General features: G+C 48.0%; 1 protein-coding gene across 1 annotated transcript; it reads right to left on the bottom strand.

The window, feature by feature from the left end:
- Window positions 1-2,977: 2,977 nt before the first annotated feature.
- LOC139177176 (sialic acid-binding Ig-like lectin 14) lies at window positions 2,978-7,199 on the bottom strand. Its single transcript, XM_070771565.1, is given in 7 exon segments — window positions 2,978-4,267; window positions 4,538-4,673; window positions 4,776-5,030; window positions 5,792-5,839; window positions 6,080-6,349; window positions 6,560-6,952; window positions 7,050-7,199. Coding segments are annotated over 7 exon segments (1,155 nt in total). The 5' UTR covers window positions 7,087-7,199; the 3' UTR covers window positions 2,978-4,251.
- Window positions 7,200-19,118: the final 11,919 nt, after the last annotated feature.

Genomic DNA, 19,118 nt, shown 5'->3' on the forward strand with positions numbered 1-19,118 from the left:
AGCAGAGACATTACTTTGCTGATAAAGTTCTGTATAGTCAGAGCTATGGTTTTTCCAGTAGTCATGTATGGATGTGAGAGCTGGACTATAAAGAAATTGAGTGCCAAAGAATTGATGCTTTTGAACTGTGGTGTTGGAGAAGACTCTTGAAAGTCCCTTGGAATGCAAGGAGATCCAACCAATCCATCCTAAAGGAAATCAACCTTCAATATTCACTGGAAGTGTTGCAGGAAGGGGGACCCCTTCCAGGGCCTGAAACTGGGCTCTTGTCCAACACTCAGAAATGGATTGTCCGAAGAGACATATCTGCTGACAAAGCAAGAGCCCAGAGGGTTCTGAGCTTGCCAGGCGAACTCTCTTTCTGCAGGTCTCAGCCCTGCATCTCCAGGATCCTGGTGCTGGAGATGGGGGCAGCGTCCAGGGTGGGAAACCCTGGAACCCAGCTCAGCTGTGCAGGAGGGTTGCTGTCAGCAACACAGAGCAGCTGCAGTGCCTGGCTCTCTGAGATGAGAAGGGATGAGGTGTTCTGCAGAATCTTGAGGGCTTTTGGGGAAAGCCCAGCAGGAGAGCTGGGGGAGGCTGAGTTCTCACCATCCGGCCTTCCCAGGATCTATTAGCATCTGTGCATATATCTTTGTGTATATTGCATGTGTGTGTGGTCTAGTGCATGGGAGGTGGGGCGGGGTGTTGATTTTCTCGCTGTTCTTCCCATATCTGATCGCACTCAAGTGCACACCCCCCCGTCCTTGGAGGCGGTCCTAGGAGCAGGACCCAGCCCTGGAGAGCAGAGGTCCTGTCCTACCTGTGATGTTTCTGAAGGAGAGGCTGATGCGGAGGTTCCTCAGGGCATCTGGGGCAGAAAGACATGGGCTTGCTGCAGAGGAGGAGTGGGATGGAAACTGACCAGCACCCCAGGAGGGAAACCAGGAAGCGGAGGGCTGTCCTTCTCGGCCACTCCCCACCTCAGCTCCCAGTGCGTAGACCCATAAAAGAGTAGGCTGGCCTTCTCTCTATACACTCACACACACACACACACACACACACACACACACACCACTGCCCTGAGGGACTCAGCCACCCCTCCACACTCACAGAACATTGAGCTGGATGGCTCTCTCCATGGTCACCTGAGACCCTTGGAGATTCACCCAACATGTGAGGTCAGTGCTGTGGTCCTGGGGCCTCAGGGTGGGGGTGAACTTCAAGGAATGCAGAGTCTCTGGGTGCAGCAGCAGCAGCGGTACCATGTCCGCATCCTCCAGCCCAGGTCCAGGTGCCTCCGTCTGGGAGGAAGTGCCCCAAATGTGGGGAAGGAAGAAGGAAACCCCAACAGGAATCCAGGAAGGCAGCAGGTGATGAAGACTGGCTGGTGAAGAAGGGGGAGGTGGACTCCATAGGCGGGTCTGGGAGGGTATCGATGAGAAGTCAGGCTGTTTCACGTTCTCCCTCCAACCTCTCCCCCCTCCCCTCTGCCGCAGGCTGCAGGGGAGAGCATGAAGCCCCAGAGCTGGCAAGGTTTCACCATATGTGACTCTGAAATGTTGTTGTTTACTCACTATGCTGTGTCTGACTCTGCGGCCCCAGGGACCATAGCCCGCTGGACTTCTCAACCCATGGGATTACCCAGGCAAGAATACTGGAGTGGGTTGCCATTTTGTTCTCCAGGGAATCTTCCCAACCCAGGTACTGAACCCACATCTTCTGCGTTGCAGCCTGACTCTTTACCACCGAGATACCAGGGAAGCCCGGATGTGACATGATCACCTTCCGAATGATTTTCATGTTCACCATGGGATCGCCCCGGGAGCAGTGAAACCAGAAAAAGAGAAACAAAGTCCAGCCCTGGTCATCTGGCTTGACCCACCTACAGCTGAAAAACACCGAACGTTCTGGAAAAGAATATTGAAAAATTTATCAAAACCATTCCCCTTCAGGCAGGAAAAAAGTTTCCAGACCCCCAAACAGTGGAGGATGGAGCCCAGGAAGGAAAACTTGAACATTAAAGCTCCTTTGCCCAGAAGGGTTGTCAGAACACGGCACAGGCCTACGGGTCTACGTGGACCTGAGTGTCTGTAGGACCAGCCCCGGGGCACTGCTGCTGCTGCTGTCACTTCAGTCGTGTCCGACTCTGTGCGACCCCATAGACAGCAGCCCACCAGGCTCCCCCGTCCCTGGGATTCTCCAGGCAAGAACACTGGAGTGGGTTGCCATTTCCCTCTCCAATGCATGAAAGTGAAAAGTGAAAGTGAAGTCCTCAGTCGTGTCTGACCCTCAGCGACCCCATGGACTGCAGCCCACCAGGCTCCTCCGTCCATAGGATTTTCCAGGCAAGAGTATTGGAGTGGGGTGCCATTGCCTTCTCCGGGGCACAGGCCCATGCAAAATGGGGTGGCTGAAGTGAGCGCCTTGCCCCACTCAGTGCAGACCCCCGAAGCCCGGACTTCATAAGAATGGCATTCAGGACCCCTCACACTGCATGCCCTTGTTTTCAAAGCCACGTGAAGGCTCAAGCCATGCATGGAAATAACCTGTAATGTCAATGCTCTTTAGGATTGATATTTCATAAGGTTTCCTAAATTTGACAGTGCCCCTAAACATTCTACACCCTCCCAGTAACCAGTTCTGGAAACCAAAAAAAAAAAAAAAACCTTTCTTTAATATTTATTTAGAAATACTCTGTTTACATTTGTTAGTTTCTTAAAGTGTAAAAATCTTAAAATTTTTTCAGAGGGAGGAAGGATAAATTGGGAGATTGGGATTGACAAATACACACTACTGTATCTAAAATAGATAACCAACAAGGACCAGCTGTACAGCCCACGAAGTATACTAACAAAGTTGTAAAAAAGTATAATGGGAAAGAATCTGAGGAGAATATATGTATATCACTGAATCACTTTGCTGTACTGTGAAACTAATACAGCATTAGAAATCAATTATATTTTAATTTTTAAAAAGTCACATCCAGACTAAAGAATTCAAATTAACGAGAAAAAGACTGCCCAATTTTTATTTTTTTTTTAAATTACATAGAAGTGATTTTTATTTTTTTTTTATTTTATTTTATTTTTAAACTTTACAATATTGTATTAGTTTTGCCAAATATCGAAATGAATCCGCCACAGGTATACCTGTGTTCCCCATCCTGAACCCTCCTCCCTCCTCCCTCCCCATACTCCCTCTGGGTCGTCCCAGTGCACCAGCCCCAAGCATCCAGTATCGTGCATCGACCTTGGACTGGCGACTCGTTTCATACATGATTTTATACATGTTTCAATGCTATTCTCCCAAATCTCCCCACCCTCTCCCTCTCCCACAGAGTCCATAAGACTGATCTATACATCAGTGTCTCTTTTGCTGTCTCGAAAGAATACATTTGAATCAGTTCTAATGAGATGGATGAAACTGGAACCTATTATACAGAGTGAAGTAAGCCAGAAAGAAAACCACCAATACAGTATACTAACGCATATATATGGAATTTAGAAAGATGGTACCAATTTTTATTTTAAGTGGGCAAAGATCGAAACAGGAATTTCACTAAAGAAGATATTCAGACGGCTCAACATCATTGCACATGAGGGAAAGAAACTAAAAAGGCAAGGAGATACCGTCACAGTGGAGTGCAGTGCTGAAAACTGACCATGTAGGTAATACAAGTGCTCCTGAGGGTGTACAAAGCTCAGAACCCTCACATATGCCATGGGATATAAACTCATTTAACTACTCAGAAGAACTCTCTGAGGCCACCTTCTCAAACTAAATATATGCCAAATTTATGATGAAGCAGTTCCACACCCACCAGGAGGAAAGTGCTAGCCCTCCTATTTTCATCACACCATTCACGTCAACATTACTTTGAATGAGCCAAAATTTGCAAACGAAGGCAATGTCATCATATTTTAGAGTCCATACAGAACTGGAGGAATAGTCATACATAAAATACTATTTTCAAGACAAAACCAAGCAATACCAACAATGAGTTATTGATACATGTAAAAACATGAGTAATCCCATACTAAGCGAGGTAAGTCAGAAAGTCTCCTTTCAATGGCATTGACTCTTCCTACTGTCACGCAGTCATCTCCACAAATAAAGGCTTGTGGATGCAAAGGGCACAGGGTTGGAGGCGAGAGTTTCCAGGGAGAAGCAAACTGTGATGTCCCCACGTCTGTCCTCTGGGCTCTGCATCCTCGGGTGAATCTCGTCATGAGAGGGAGCGAGGCTCAGCCATACCCCTCAGCCCAGCTCCTAGTGGCCACCACACCTGCAGAGCCAATAGAGTCTCAGGTCCGAGAGTCAGACCCATTTCATTCATTCTGGGCTCTGCCTCAAGGCATATGCGACCTTAGTTCCTCAACCCAGGATCGAGCCCCTGCCCCCTGCAGTGGAAACTCACAGGCTCAACCACTGGACCAACAGGGAAGGCCCTGGAGAATCACACAGCTTAGCTCCAGGCAGGACAGGACCGCCCAGCCCCACCGGCAACTCCAGAGCCATTCCCCGGACGTCCGCGCAGGGGCACAGGGGTGCTCACCTGGTGTAGTAGGTCCAGGTGAGGCCATAGGTGAGGAGGAAGCCAGCCCCCATGAGGGCCCCTCTGATCAGGGTGAGGACCAGGGGCCAGGAGCCCTGCTGCTCCTCAGTCTCACAGCTGCAGGGAGGGGGGCCTTCTGGGGAAGGGAGAGGGGGTGAAGCTCAGTCCCCAGACCCAGCCCTCTCAAAGGCACACACCTGCCAAGGCTGCCCACCCGCAGGACCTGTCTGCAACTCACTCTGCACAGAGAGGCTGAAGGAAACTTGCTGGGAGCCCAGAGGGTTCTGCGCTCGGCAGGTGACTTCTCCATCTCCAGCCGGTACTTGTGGTATCTCCAAGACCCCGGTGCTGGAGATGGGGGTAGCCTCCAGGGTGGGAGACCCTTGGAACCAGCTCAACTGTGCAGAGGGGTTGCTGTCAGCAACACACAGCAGCTGCAGCGCCTGGCCTTCTGAGATGAGAATAGATGCGGTGTTCTGCAGAATCTTGTGGGCTTTGGGGGAAAGCCCAGTGGGAGAGCTGGGGGAGGCTGAGGTCTCCTCCTCCCTCCTTCCCAGCATCTCCTGGCTTCGCTGTCTCCTCCCCTGGCTGGCCAGCTGGGTTCCCTGTGGTCCCAGGGCTGAACCTTCCCACCCTAAGCAGGCTGAGCCAACATGTCTGGGCCTCGTATCTTCAGGGGAGGCTTGGTGTCTCAATGGGACAGGCCTGGGCTGTTTGGGGGAAAGAAAACCAGAGCCTCAAGGCTTGAGATGTTGATTCAGTGAAGGCAGCAGAGGATGGGACTAAGGAAGCTTTTGTGGAAGAAAGCCACACAATAGAACCATGGTGAAGGAAATGGGCTTTGAACAGGGTGTGTGAGTGTGTATATGTGTGGGGTGTATGTGTGTGTGCCTGTGTGTATGTGTGCATGAGTGCATGTGTATATGTTCGTGAGTGTATATGTGCATGATGGTGCCTGTGCTGTGGGTATATCTCTGTGTATATGTGTGATGTGTGTGTGCCTGTGTGTATGGGTGTTTCTGTGCGTGTGTCAGTGTATGTTCATATGTATGTATTATGTGTGTGTGCCTGTGTGTATGAGTCTCAGTGTGTATTGCATGTGTGTGTGCTCTAGTGCTTGGGAGGTGTGGCAGGCTGGTGATTTTCTCCTTGCTCTTCCCATATCTGATCACATTCAAGCCCACTCCCCTGCACCACCTTGGAGGCAGTCCCAGGAGCAGGACCCAGCCCTGGAGAGGAGAGGTCCTGTCCTACCTGTGACATTTCTGAAGGAGAGGCTCATGCGGAGGTTCCTCGGAGCATCTGGGGCAGAAAGACATTGGCTTGCTGCAGAGGGAGGAGTGGGATGGAAACTGACCAGCACCCCAGGAGGGAAACCAGGAATGGGGGGGCTGTCCTTCACGGGTCACTCCCCACCTCAGCTCCCAGGGCGCAGACCCATAGAAGAGTGGGCTGGCCTTCTCTCTACACATGCACACACATGCGCACACCCACACACACACACCAGCGCCCTCAGGGACCCCGCCGCCCCTCCACACTCACAGGAGACGTTGAGCCAGATAGTTCTTTCCAGGGCCACCTGCGATCCCTGGAGTGTCACCAGACAGGTGAGGTTGGTGCCGTGGTCCTGGGGCCTCGGGGTGAGGGTGAGCTCCGAGGAGTGGAGGGTGTCTGGGTTCATGGCATCAAGGGCGTCCCCCACCCAGGAGAACAGGAGAGGGTGTGCCTCAAAACAGGCTAGTGACAGTCTGCAGGTCAGCTTTGTGGGGCGGCCGGACTCCAGAGGCTCCAGAAACTAGATGTCGGGTTTCTCTGAAGAAAGGGAGATGAGACAGAGGGAGATGCCTGGATGCAGGGGTGTGGGGACCCAGAGGGTCAGGGTCACAACTCCTTCCCTGTTCTGGGTCTCTCCTGAACCCTCAAACCCCAAGACCTGGAGCAGGGAGGGCTCCTATACCCTGTTCCCGTTCTAATAGAGGAGTCTCCATGGGCCAGGGTCCTCTCCTGGGCCCCCTGTCATACCTCCTGTCACCTGCAAATTCAGCTTCTTCTCTCTGTAACTGTGTTTCAGAGTAGGTCCTTTCTCCACTCGGAAGTAGTAGACTCCTGAGTCGCTCAGCCTAGCCTCTCTGATGCTCAGGGAGCAGTCGTTGTTGCTGGGGTTCCCGAGGAGGCTGAATCGGCCCTGGGTCTCTGGCTTCACAGGTTTCTTTCGGTCATTTGTGGCCACAGCATCATTGGTGTGGTGGTCTTTTTCCCGGAACCAGTACATGAAGAGTTCGCCAGAGTAATACCAGGGATATCCCGAATTCCAGGGGTAGGAGAAGGAGCAGGTCACGCGGACGTCCATGCACGCCTTCACTGCCACTGATTCCTGCACTTCGAGCCCGTACCCTGGCAATTCCTGCAGGGACCCTGGGGAACACAGAGGCTCAGCGGCAGCTCCAGCCCCTCCCCACGCGTGCTCCCCTCCCCCAGCCGTGAGCCCCGTCCCCCACCCTCACCTACTCACCACCCCACAGCAGGGGCAGCAGCAGCAGGGGCACCATGTCAGCATCCGCCAGCACAGAGCCGGTTCAGGTCCCTCTGCTGGGGAGGGAAGCGCCCCGAATGTGGGGAGGGAACGAGGAAGCCCCAACAGGAAGCCAGAGGGTGACAGAGACAGAGCCTTGGCCAAGCACAGAAGGGGAACTTGGACGCCCCAGGCCATGGAGGAGGGGCGGCCCTGAGAAGGCAGAAGGTCACACCCCACACCCCACACCCCAGGGGGAGATCCTGAGGCCCCCAGAGGCCGAGAGGCTTCACTGCACGTGGCTCTGACATGACCACCCATCCAGTGATGCTCGGGTCCACGGTGGGATCACCCAGCAGCCGGCACAACCAGAAAAGAGAAACCAGGTCCAGCCCTGGTCATCGGGTGGGACTGACCCTGCAACAGAGAAACACTGAATTTTCCAGGAAAGAACATTGAAAGATTTCTCAAAACTACTCAGACTTGGGCAGGAAGACTCACATACGCTGGAGGGTGGAAGCCAGGAAGGAAAGCTGAGCGTGAAAAGCTCCTTTGCCCAGAAGGGTTTTCAGAACAGGGCACACGGGCTGTGCGTCGTCATGGATCTGAGGGTCTGTGGGACCAGCCGACCAGGACAGGCCCACGCAAAGTGGGGTGGTAAAGGAAGAACTTTGCCCCATTCAGCTGGGACCACAAAGTCCAGACCTCACACAGAAATACAGTTCACGACCCCTCACTGTGGATGGCCTTCTTTTCAAAGCCACATGAAGGCTTAAGTCATGTGTGCAAAAAACCTGTGAACTTACTGCCCTTTTGGGAAAAAATTCTTTAAGATTCAGAAATTTTACTATGATCATAAACGTTTTAGACACTTTCAGGAAGAAGCTATGGGACTGATGGAAAGTTTCTTTTACAGTTAGATAGAAATATTAATATATTTTTTACTTTTTTAAACTACAGAAAGAAAAAGATATTTCCGTCAATTAATCGTGCCAGTGGAAATACTGTATTTTCTTTCTACTCTATTTTAGATATAATTAATCTTATTTCCTCATATAATGGGCTTCCCTGCTAGCTCAGATGGTAAAGAATCTACCCTCGGTGTGAAGACCAGGGTTTGATCCCTGGGTCAGGAAGATCCCCTGGAGAAGGGACTGGCAACCCACTCCAGCATCCTTGCTTGGAGAATTCCATGGACAGAGGGCCCTTGCAGGCTACAGTCCATGGGATCACAAAGAGTCAGACATGGCTAACTAACACTTTATTAGTAGAATATTCATATTAATATACATGCTTATTCTCCTAAAAAGAGGCAATCAAAGAGGATCAGGCCAAAAGTATGGGGAACAGGTGTTACACAGGTGTGATAGGTATGTCTGACTTCTGAGAAAAATGGTATGGTGGCCCAGTGATTAGCATTCTGCACTCTCACTGTCTCCGGCCCAGCTTCAATCCCTGGTCTGGGAACTAAGACCCCACAAGCCCTAGGTCATGGCTTAAAAAAAAAGGAAGAAAGAAAAATAGTCTGCAATAACTGTCTTATCTTTGGTTTCAGCATTTTATGTTTTGTGATTGATTATGTAGGTTTCTCATTTCGAAAGAAACTCAGATGTGATGTGCCTGTGATATTGACACTTTTAGGAAATATATATTTGGCCTTCATCCACAGTTCCTGGCCCACAGATTCATGAATTGTTGGAATTTACTGATTGATAAGAGATATGGCAGATTCTTTGTTCATTTGCTCTTTGTTCTCAGTCTCTGAAAACACTTCAGGGCCACACCAGAGACCTGGGGTCACATTTTGTATTTGGGGGCCTTGTCTGTATTGTATGCAGTGACACTGTTTTTTTCTTTTTCTTTTTTTGTTTTGCCTAAGGAGGGATTCAAACACTTGAGTCAATGTCAGGCTCCACAGAACCCTGGACTGGCCCTGCCCAGGGTCCTGGTGAAAAAGAGGGGATGAGCTCTCTCCCTCACTCCTCACCGGTTGCGGGAACATTGCTGGACAAGCAGGCGCTGGAGAAGGCCAGGATCCGCAGGGCTGTGCAGCACACCTTCAGAGCGGCTGGTGTCCAGCAAAGGTCAAGCTGGGACGGTCAAAGAACAAGAAACAAGCAGTGTTGGTGAGGACGTGCGGTAAAGGGAACCCTTGGGCACTGCTGGTGGGAATGTGAATTGTGCGGCCACTATGGGGACACTGTGCAGGTTCCTCAAAACTAACAATAGAGCCTCAAGCACTTTCACTTTGGGGCCTTTAAAGAAGATGAAAATGGCAATTTGAAAAGATATATGCACCCCATGTTCATGGAAGCGCTATGTACATTATTGAAGACATGGAAACAACTTCCATATCCGATGGTGAGAGAATGAATAAAGAAACTGCAGTGTGTGCATACTCGTGATCATTCTTCAGCTATAAAAGAGAAGGAAATCCTGCCTTAACAATACATGGATGGTACGTGAGGGCATTAGGGTAATGAAACACGTTAGACAGAGGAAGAAAAATACTGTATGATCTCACAGGTAGGTGGAACTAAAAAAAAACAAACAACATAAAGTCAAAGATAAAGAGAAATAACTGGTGGTTCTCAGAGGTAGAGAGTGGGCTCTATGGCAAAATTGGCAAAAGTGGTCAGAAGGTACACATTTCCAGGAATAAAATAAATAAGTCATGGACATGTAATGTACATCATGGTGACTATATTTAAAATGTTAAGGACACTAATACAGTTAACAATACTGCACTGTATATTTGAAAGTTGCTAAAAGACTAGATCTTAAAATTTCTCTTCACACAAAAAAATTTTAGCCTTATAGATATAAATGTTAATTAGGCATATGTGGTGATCATTTTGTAATATGTACATATGTTAAATCATTATATTGTACACCTGAAACTAACACAAGGTTATACCTGTATCTCAGAGACAATATGTGTCTATGTATGTAAAAGATTTGAAAAACGTCAAGTTGGGGGCTTGGATTAGAGTGGTCCAAAACTAAGAGAGTGTTCCCTGCTTGACAGGCTCCAGTGGGCTTTCAACACCTGCACAATCGATTACTTATGTTACATTTCCTCTGTGGAAATACACAATACGTAGTGTGGCTTCTAGTGTGGCTACTGTCCCTGATTCACTGATTAAATCTCCAGAGATGAAAACAATGAACAGTGGATGATTGCGAATGCCTTTGTGATAAAATTCACAGTGCATTGGAAATAAAAGAGAAATTCCCTAAAAAGATGAAGGGTATCTTTAGATAACATCATACTTAATGGAGTAGCATAGGTTCCACCCTAGCAAGTCAACAAATATCGGTAAAAGGTATAACAATTGAAAGGAAAAAAGAAAGATTTTGTTCATAAAAGTTCTACATGTAGAAAAATCCAAAAGTTTATACCGATACGTTTAGAGGTTTAACAAGAGAGCACAATGACTTGAGACAAATTCTAATTTGAAAAATTCATTGCAGACTTCCCTGTGGTCCATGATCAAGCATCTACCTTCTAAAGCAAGGGATGGGAATTTGATCCCTGGTAAGGGAACCAAGGTCCCACATGCCTTGCCACTCGGCCAAAAAAGATCAATTACGTTCTCATATCACAGTAATATAAAACTGTATGAGAGCCATTGACAGTTGCATCAAAAATTAGGATATACCTGGAATCTATCTAACATTTAGAAAGGTATACAACAAGAGGATATACAAAACCTCAATGGAGAAAATTATAAATCTGTCTTGAAGGACATTAAAGATATAAATAAATGGGAAAATATACCACATTAGGGGTTTGAAAAAAGAATATAAATATCCATTCTACTCAAAATAATGTGCAGAATCAAAATGTATGTCACCACATCCCAAGTGGACATCTGTGGAACTCAATAATTCCACTGTAAAATTTATTTATTTATTTATTTTCCACTGTAAAATTTAAAAGGAAGCAGACATTTCAAGGAAGGCACGGGTACCTTGAAAAGAACAGTGTGTGAGGCCTGGCTCTGCAAGTTGTGAAGATACAGAACCCCCTGCCTGCTTGCTTAGTTGGACAGTCGTGTCTGACTCTTTGCCACCCCATGGACTGTAGCCCACAAGACTCCTGGGTCCATGGGATTGTCCAGGCAAGAATACTGGATTGGGTTGCCATTCTCTTCTCCAGGGTATATTAGAGCATAGTAGAACCAAATTTTGGACTGAAAGAGGGATGGTCAGGTAGACTAGTGGAACGGAAAAGGGAACCTAGAAATAAGCCCCAACCACAGGAAGCATCATGGGTAATAGAAAAGGTGATAGAAAGAAGTGACAAAGAGATAGGCGTTTCAATTACTCTGTAGGCGACAGGGGATCTGAAGCCAGTCAAATGCAACTGCACCCCTAGCTCATATGGGAACCAAAATCAAGTGCAGATGGGCTGAAGATCTATTTAGAGAGACAAACAGTAGAGCTGCTGCAAGACACTGCAGCAGGTGTCTCCATGAACTGCGTGGGATGGGGGGGGGGGGGGGCAGGATTCCTGAACAACACAGAAACAACACCATCTCTAAGACAGACGCTGAAATCCCGAGCTGTATTCAAATGAAGAACTCTTCATAACAGACATCCCTGGGAGTGCCGAATTGAAAGCCATCAGGTGGGAGAAGACACTGATGACACAGATAACCATCAAAGGAACAGTAGTCAAAATATGAGTTTCTACAAATGCCTAAGGTAAAAGAAATATACAGAAATGGGCCCAAATGAGCAGGACTTTCATCGAGGGCAACGTATAAGGAGACCGTCAGGGAATGGAAAGCTGCCCCACGTAACTGCAGTCAGGAACCTGCACATTAAGACACTAACAGGGCATGACTACGTGTGCTCCAAGTAGCCAGCTATTAAAGTCTCTCAAAACACCAACTGCTGGGAAAGTGTGGAGCAGTGGTTGTTGAAATGTAAGTTGGCCCACACATTTGAGAGGAAAACAGCTTCTTACAGCAAGCTGAGCTTGTTCTTACATGAGGACCCAACACTTCCACTCCTTGGATGCATGTTCTAGAGCAGCCATGAGTAATGGTGGCCAAAACCCACATGTGGCAATTGAAGGGTTTAAAGACGGTTATAAGGCTGGGTGTTGGGAGGGGCCACATGAAGTGCTGTAAGGTGAAACGACACTGGGTTTCCAGATTTAGTACAAGAAAATGAATGTAGATGATTGTGGGCCCGATTCCAATGTGTCTGTCAGTTCGACCACATCATGCACAAGCAATTCTGTTGAATTGAGTTGAATATTCAACTCAACTCAATCCAACTCAATGTTGACACTGTCTACCTGTAAATAGCATCACATCCTACAAGACTTCAGTTCTTCCAGACTGCCCCTCCAGTTTCATATGCCTGTTTCAAATCCAGGTTGTCACATGTACACCTGATCTGCTGGTTACTCATGATTCATTCAGTTCAGTCACTCTGTCATGTCCGATTCTTGGAGATCCCATAGACTGCAGCACGCCAGGCCTCCCTGTCCATCACCAACTCCCGGAGTTTACTCAAACTCAAGTCCATTGAGTCGGTGATGCCATCCAACCATCTCATCCTCTGTCGTCCCCTTCTCCTCCCGCCTTCAATCTTTCCCAGTATCAGGGCCTTTTCCAATGAGTCGGTTCCTTGCATCAGGTGGTAAAGTGTTGGAGTTTCAGCTTCAGAATCAGTGCTTTCAATGAATATTGAGGACCGATCTCCTTTAGGATGGACTGGCTTGATGTCCTTGCAGTCCAAGGATTCTCAAGGGTCTTCTCCAACACCACAGTACAAAAGCATCAATTCTTCAGCAGTCAGCTTTCTTTATGGTCCAACTGTCACATCCATACATGACTACTGGCAAAAACATGGCTTTGACTAGACAGACCTTTATCGGCCAAGTAATGACTCTGCTTTTAAATATGCTGTCTAGGCTGGTCATAACTTTCCTGCCAAGAAGTAAGTGTCTTTTAATTTCATGGCTGCAGTCTCCATATTCAGTGATTTTGGAGCCCCCCAAAATAAAGTCTGCCACTGTTTCTACTGTTTCCCCATATGTTTTCCTTGAAGTGATGGGACTGGATGCCATGATCTTAGTTTTCTGAATGCTGAGTTTTAAGCCAACTTTATCACTTTCCACTTTCACTTTCATCAAGAGGCTCTTTAGTTCTTCACTTTCTGCCATAAGGGTGGTGTCATCTGCTTATCTGAGGTTATTGATATTTGTCCCAACAATCTTGATTACAACTTGTGCTTCATCCAGTCCAGCACTTCTCGTGATATACTAGGCATATAAGTTAAATAAGCAGGGTACAATATGCAGGCTTGAGGTACCGCTTTCCCGATTTGGAACACTCTGTTATTCCATGTCCAGTTCTAACTGTTGCTTGCTGTTCTGCAGACAGATTTCTCAAGAGGCAGGTCAGGTGGTCTGCTATTCCCATCTCTTTAAGAGTTTTCCAGAGTTTGTTGTGATCCACACGGTGAAAGGCTTTCCCATAGTCAATAAAGCAGAAGTAGATGTTTTTCTGGAATTCTCTTGCTTTTTCGGTGATCCAACAGATGTTGGCAATTTGATCTCTGCTTCCTCTGCCTTTTCTAAATCCAGCTTGAACATCTGGAAGTTCACAGTTCACGTATTGCTGAAGCCTGGCTTGGAGAATTTTGAGCATTACTTTACTAGTGTGTGAGAAGAGTGCAATTGTGCAGTAGTTTGAGCATTCTTTGACATTGCCTTTCTTTGGAATTGGAATGAAAAGTGATCTTTCCCAGTCCTGTGGCCACTGCTGAGTTTTCCAACTTTGCTGGCATAAAGTGCAGCACTTCCACAGCATCATCGTTTAAGACTTGAAATAGCTCAACTGGAATTCCATCACCTCCACTAGCTTTGTGATGCTTCCTAAGTGATGCTTCCTAAGGCCCACTTGACTCCCCATTCCAGGATGTCTGGCTGTAGGTGAGTGATCATACCATCGTGATTACCTGGGTTATGACGATCTTTTTTGTACAGTTCTTCTGTGTATTCTTGCCACCTCTTTAATATCTTCTGCTTCTATTAGGTCCATACCATTTCTGTCCTTTATTGTGCCCATCGTTGTATGAAAAGTTCCCTTGGTACCTCTAATTTTCTTGAAGAGATCTCTAGTCTTCCCCCACTTAATTGTTTTCCTCTATTTCTTTGCATTGATTACTGAGGAAGGCTTTCTTATCTCTCCTTGCTGTTCTTTGAGACTCTGCATTCAGATGGGTATATCCTTCCTTTTCTCCTTTGCCTTTCGCTTCTCTTCTTTTCTCAGCTATTTGTAGGCCTCCTCAGACAACCATTTGCATTTTTGCATTTCTTTTTCATGGGGATTGTCTTGATCACTGCCTCCTGTACAATGTAACGAACCTCCATAGTCCATAGTTCGTCAGGCACTCTGTCTATCAGATCCAATTCCTTAAATCTATTTCTCACTTCCACTGTATAATCGTGAGGGATTTGAGTTAGGTCATACCTGAATGGTCTAGTGGTTTTTCCCACTTTCTTCAATTTCAGTCTGAATTTGACAATAAGGAGTTCAAGATCTGAGCCACAGTCAGCTCCTGGTCTTGTTTTGCGGACTGTGTAGAGTTTATCCACCTTTGGTTGCTAAGAATATAATCACTCTGATTTCGGTGTTGACCATTTGTTGATGTCCATGTGCAGTCTTCTCTTCTATTGTTGGAAGAGGGTGTTTGCTATGACCAGTGTATTCTCTTGGCAAAATTCTATTAGCCTTTGCCCTGCTTCATTCTGTACTCCAAGGCCAAATTTGCCTGTTACTCCTAGTATTTCTTGACTTCCTACTTTTGTATTCCAGTCCCCTATAATGAAAAGGACATCTTTCATGAGTGTGAGTTCTAGAAAGTCTTGTAGGTTTTCATAGAACCGTTCAACTTCAGCATTACTGGTAGGATCATGGACTTGGATTAATGTGATATTGAATGGTTTGCCTTGGAAATGAACAGAGATCATTCTGTCATTTTTGAGATTGCATCCAAGTACTGCACTCAGCCACTTTTGTTGACTATGATGGCTACTCCATTTCTTCTAAGGGATTCTTGTCCGCAGTAGTAGATATAATGGTCATCTGAGTTGAATTCGCCCATTCCAGTCCATCTTAGTTTGCTGATTCCTAAAATGTCAATGTTCAGTCTTGCCATCTCCTGTTGACCACTTTCAATTTACCTTGATTCACAGACCTAACATCCAGGTTCCTATGCAATATTATTCTTTACAGCATTGGACTGTACTTCCATCACCAGTCACATCTACAACTGGGTGTTGTTTTTGCTTTGGCTCCGGCTCATCATTCTGTCTGGTGTTATTTCTCCACTGATCTCCAGTAGCATATTGGGCACCTACTGACCTGGGGAGTTCATCTTTCATGTCCTATCTTTTTGCCTTTTCATACTGTTCATGGGGTTCTCAAGGCAATACTGAAGCAGTTTGGCATTCCCTTCTCCAGTGGACCACGTTTTGTCAGAACTCTCCACCATGACCCGTCTGTCTTGGGTGGCCCTATATGGCATGGCTCATAGTTTCATTGAGTTAAACAAGGCTGTGGTTCATGTGATCGAATTGGTTAGTTATCTCCCACTGAAACGTGAAACTGAGTTCTGTTATGATGCTGGGATGGAAATTCACTTGGGTAATCTAGAGAACTCTTTGAGGCTGCCTTCTAGAATTAAATAAATGCGGGCCTTATGGCAAAACACTTCCTTACCCACCAGGAAAGAAGTGCTGTGCTGCTGTGATGTGCTTATTCCCTCAGTCATTTCCTACACTTTGGACCACATGGACTACAGCCCGCCAGGTTCCTCTGTCCATGGGGATTCTCCAGGCAAGAACACTGGAAGTCAGTTGCCATGCCTTTCTCCAAGGGACCTCCCCAACCCAGGGATCAAACCCTGGTGTCTCCCATTGCAGGTGGATTCTTTACCAGTTGAGTCACCAGGGAAGCCCAAGAACACTGGAGTGGGTAGTCTATCCCTTCTCCAGGGGAACTTCCTGACCCAGGAGTTGAACCAGGTCTCCAGCATTGCAGGCAGATTCTTTACTGACTGTGTGGATCACAACAAACTGTGGGAAATTGTTCAAGAGATAAGAAGACCAGACTACCTTACCTGCCTCCTACAACACCTGTTTGCAGGTCAAGAAGCAACAGTTAGAACCAGACATGGAACAAGAGACTGGTTCAAAATCGGGGAAGGAGTACGTCACAGCTGCATACTGTCACCTTGCTTTTCTAACTTATATGCAGAGTACATCATGAGAAATGCTGGGCTGGACAAAGCACTAGCTGGAATCAAGATTGCCAGGACAAGTAACAATAACCTCAGATATGCAGGTGACACCACCCTTATGGTGGAAAGTGAGAAGGAAACTAAACAGCCTCTACATGAAGGTGAAAGAGGAGAGTGAAAAATCTGGCTTAAAACCCAACATTCAAAAAACTAAGTTCATGGCATCTCGTCCCATCACTTCATGGCAAATAGATGGGGAAACAATGACAGACTTTATTTTGGGGGGCTCCAAAATCACAGCAGATGGGGACTGCAGCCATGAAATTAAAACATGCTTGATCTTTGGAAGAAAAGCTATATTTCCTTCCAAACCTAGACAGCATATTGAAAAGCAGAGACATTACTTTGCTGATAAAGTTCTGTATAGTCAGAGCTATGGTTTTTCCAGTAGTCATGTATGGATGTGCGAGCTGGACTATAAAGAAATTGAGTGCCAAAGAATTGATGCTTTTGAACTGTGGTGTTGGAGAAGACTCTTGAAAGTCCCTTGGAATGCAAGGAGATCCAACCAATCCATCCTAAAGGAAATCAACCTTGAATATTCACTGGAAGTGTTGCAGGAAGGGGGATCCCTTCCAGGGCCTGAAACTGGGCTCTTGTCCAACACTCAGAAATGGATTGTCCGAAGAGACATATGTGCTGACAAAGCAAGAGCCCAGAGGGTTCTGAGCTTGCCAGGCGAACTCTCTTTCTGCAGGTCTCAGCCCTGCATCTCCAGGATCCTGGTGCTGGAGATGGGGGCAGCATCCAGGGTGGGAAACCCTGGAACCCAGCTCAGCTGTGCAGGAGGGTTGCTGTCAGCAACACAGAGCAGCTGCAGTGCCTGGCTCTCTGAGATGAGAAGGGACGAGGTGTTCTGCAGAATCTTGAGGGCTTTTGGGGAAAGCCCAGCAGGAGAGCTGGGGGAGGCTGAGTTCTCACCATCCGGCCTTCCCAGGATCTATTAGCATCTGTGCATATATCTTTGTGTATATTGCATGTGTGTGTGGTCTAGTGCATGGGAGGTGGGGCGGGGTGGTGATTTTCTCGCTGTTCTTCCCATATCTGATCGCACTCAAGTGCACACCCCCCCGTCCTTGGAGGCGGTCCTAGGAGCAGGACCCAGCCCTGGAGAGCAGAGGTCCTGTCCTACCTGTGATGTTTCTGAAGGAGAGGCTGATGCGGAGGTTCCTCAGGGCATCTGGGGCAGAAAGACATGGGCTTGCTGCAGAGGAGGAGTGGGATGGAAACTGACCAGCACCCCAGGAGGGAAACCAGGAAGCGGAGGGCTGTCCTTCTCGGCCACTCCCCACCTCAGCTCCCAGTGCGTAGACCCATAGAAGAGTAGGCTGGCCTTCTCTCTATACACTCACACACACACACACACACACACACACCACTGCCCTGAGGGACTCAGCCACCCCTCCACACTCACAGGAGACATTGAGCTGGATGGCTCTCTCCATGGTCACCTGAGATCCTTGGAGATTCACCCAACATGTGAGGTCAGTGCTGTGGTCCTGGGGCCTCAGGGTGGGGGTGAACTTCAAGGAATGCAGAGTCTCTGGGTGCAGCAGCAGCAGTGGTACCATGTCCACATCCTCCAGCCCAGGTCCAGGTGCCTCCGTCTGGGAGGAAGTGCCCCAAATGTGGGGAAGGAAGAAGGAAGCCCCAACAGGAATCCAGGAAGGCAGCAGGTGAAGACTGGCTGGCGAAGAAGGGGGAGGTGGACTCCATAGGCGGGTCTGGGAGGGTATCAATGAGAAGTCAGGCTGTTTCACGTTCTCCCTCCAACCTCTCCCCCCTCCCCTCTGCCGCAGGCTGCAGGGGAGAGCATGAAGCCCCAGAGCTGGCAAGGTTTCACCATATGTGACTCTGAAATGTTGTTGTTTACTCACTATGCTGTGTCCGACTCTGCGGCCCCAGGGACCATAGCCCGCTGGACTTCTCAACCCATGGGATTACCCAGGCAAGAATACTGGAGTGGGTTGCCATTTTGTTCTCCAGGGAATCTTCCCAACCCAGGTACTGAACCCACATCTTCTGCATTGCAGCCTGACTCTTTACCACCGAGATACCGGGGAAGCCGGATGTGACATGATCACCTTCCGAATGATTTTCATGTTCACCATGGGATCGCCCCGGGAGCAGTGAAACCAGAAAAAGAGAAACAAAGTCCAGCCCTGGTCATCCGGCTTGACCCACCTACAGCTGAAAAACACCGAACGTTCTGGAAAAGAATATTGAAAAATTTATCAAAACCATTCCCCTTCAGGCAGGAAAAAAGTTTCCAGACCCCCAAACAGTGGAGGATGGAGCCCAGGAAGGAAAACTTGAACATTAAAGCTCCTTTGCCCAGAAGGGTTGTCAGAACACGGCACAGGCCTACGGGTCTACGCGGACCTGAGTGTCTGTAGGACCAGCCCCCGGGGCACTGCTGCTGCTGCTGTCACTTCAGTCGTGTCCGACTCTGTGCGACCCCATAGACAGCAGCCCACCAGGCTCCCCCGTCCCTGGGATTCTCCAGGCAAGAACACTGGAGTGGGTTGCCATTTCCCTCTCCAATGCATGAAAGTGAAAAGTGAAAGTGAAGTCCTCAGTCGTGTCTGACCCTCAGCGACCCCATGGACTGCAGCCCACCAGGCTCCTCCGTCCATAGGATTTTCCAGGCAAGAGTATTGGAGTGGGGTGCCATTGCCTTCTCCGGGGCACAGGCCCATGCAAAATGGGGTGGCTGAAGTGAGCGCCTTGCCCCACTCAGTG

Source organism: Bos indicus, chromosome 18 (genome assembly GCF_029378745.1).
Source record: "Bos indicus isolate NIAB-ARS_2022 breed Sahiwal x Tharparkar chromosome 18, NIAB-ARS_B.indTharparkar_mat_pri_1.0, whole genome shotgun sequence".
NCBI classification, from domain to species: domain Eukaryota; kingdom Metazoa; phylum Chordata; class Mammalia; order Artiodactyla; family Bovidae; genus Bos; species Bos indicus.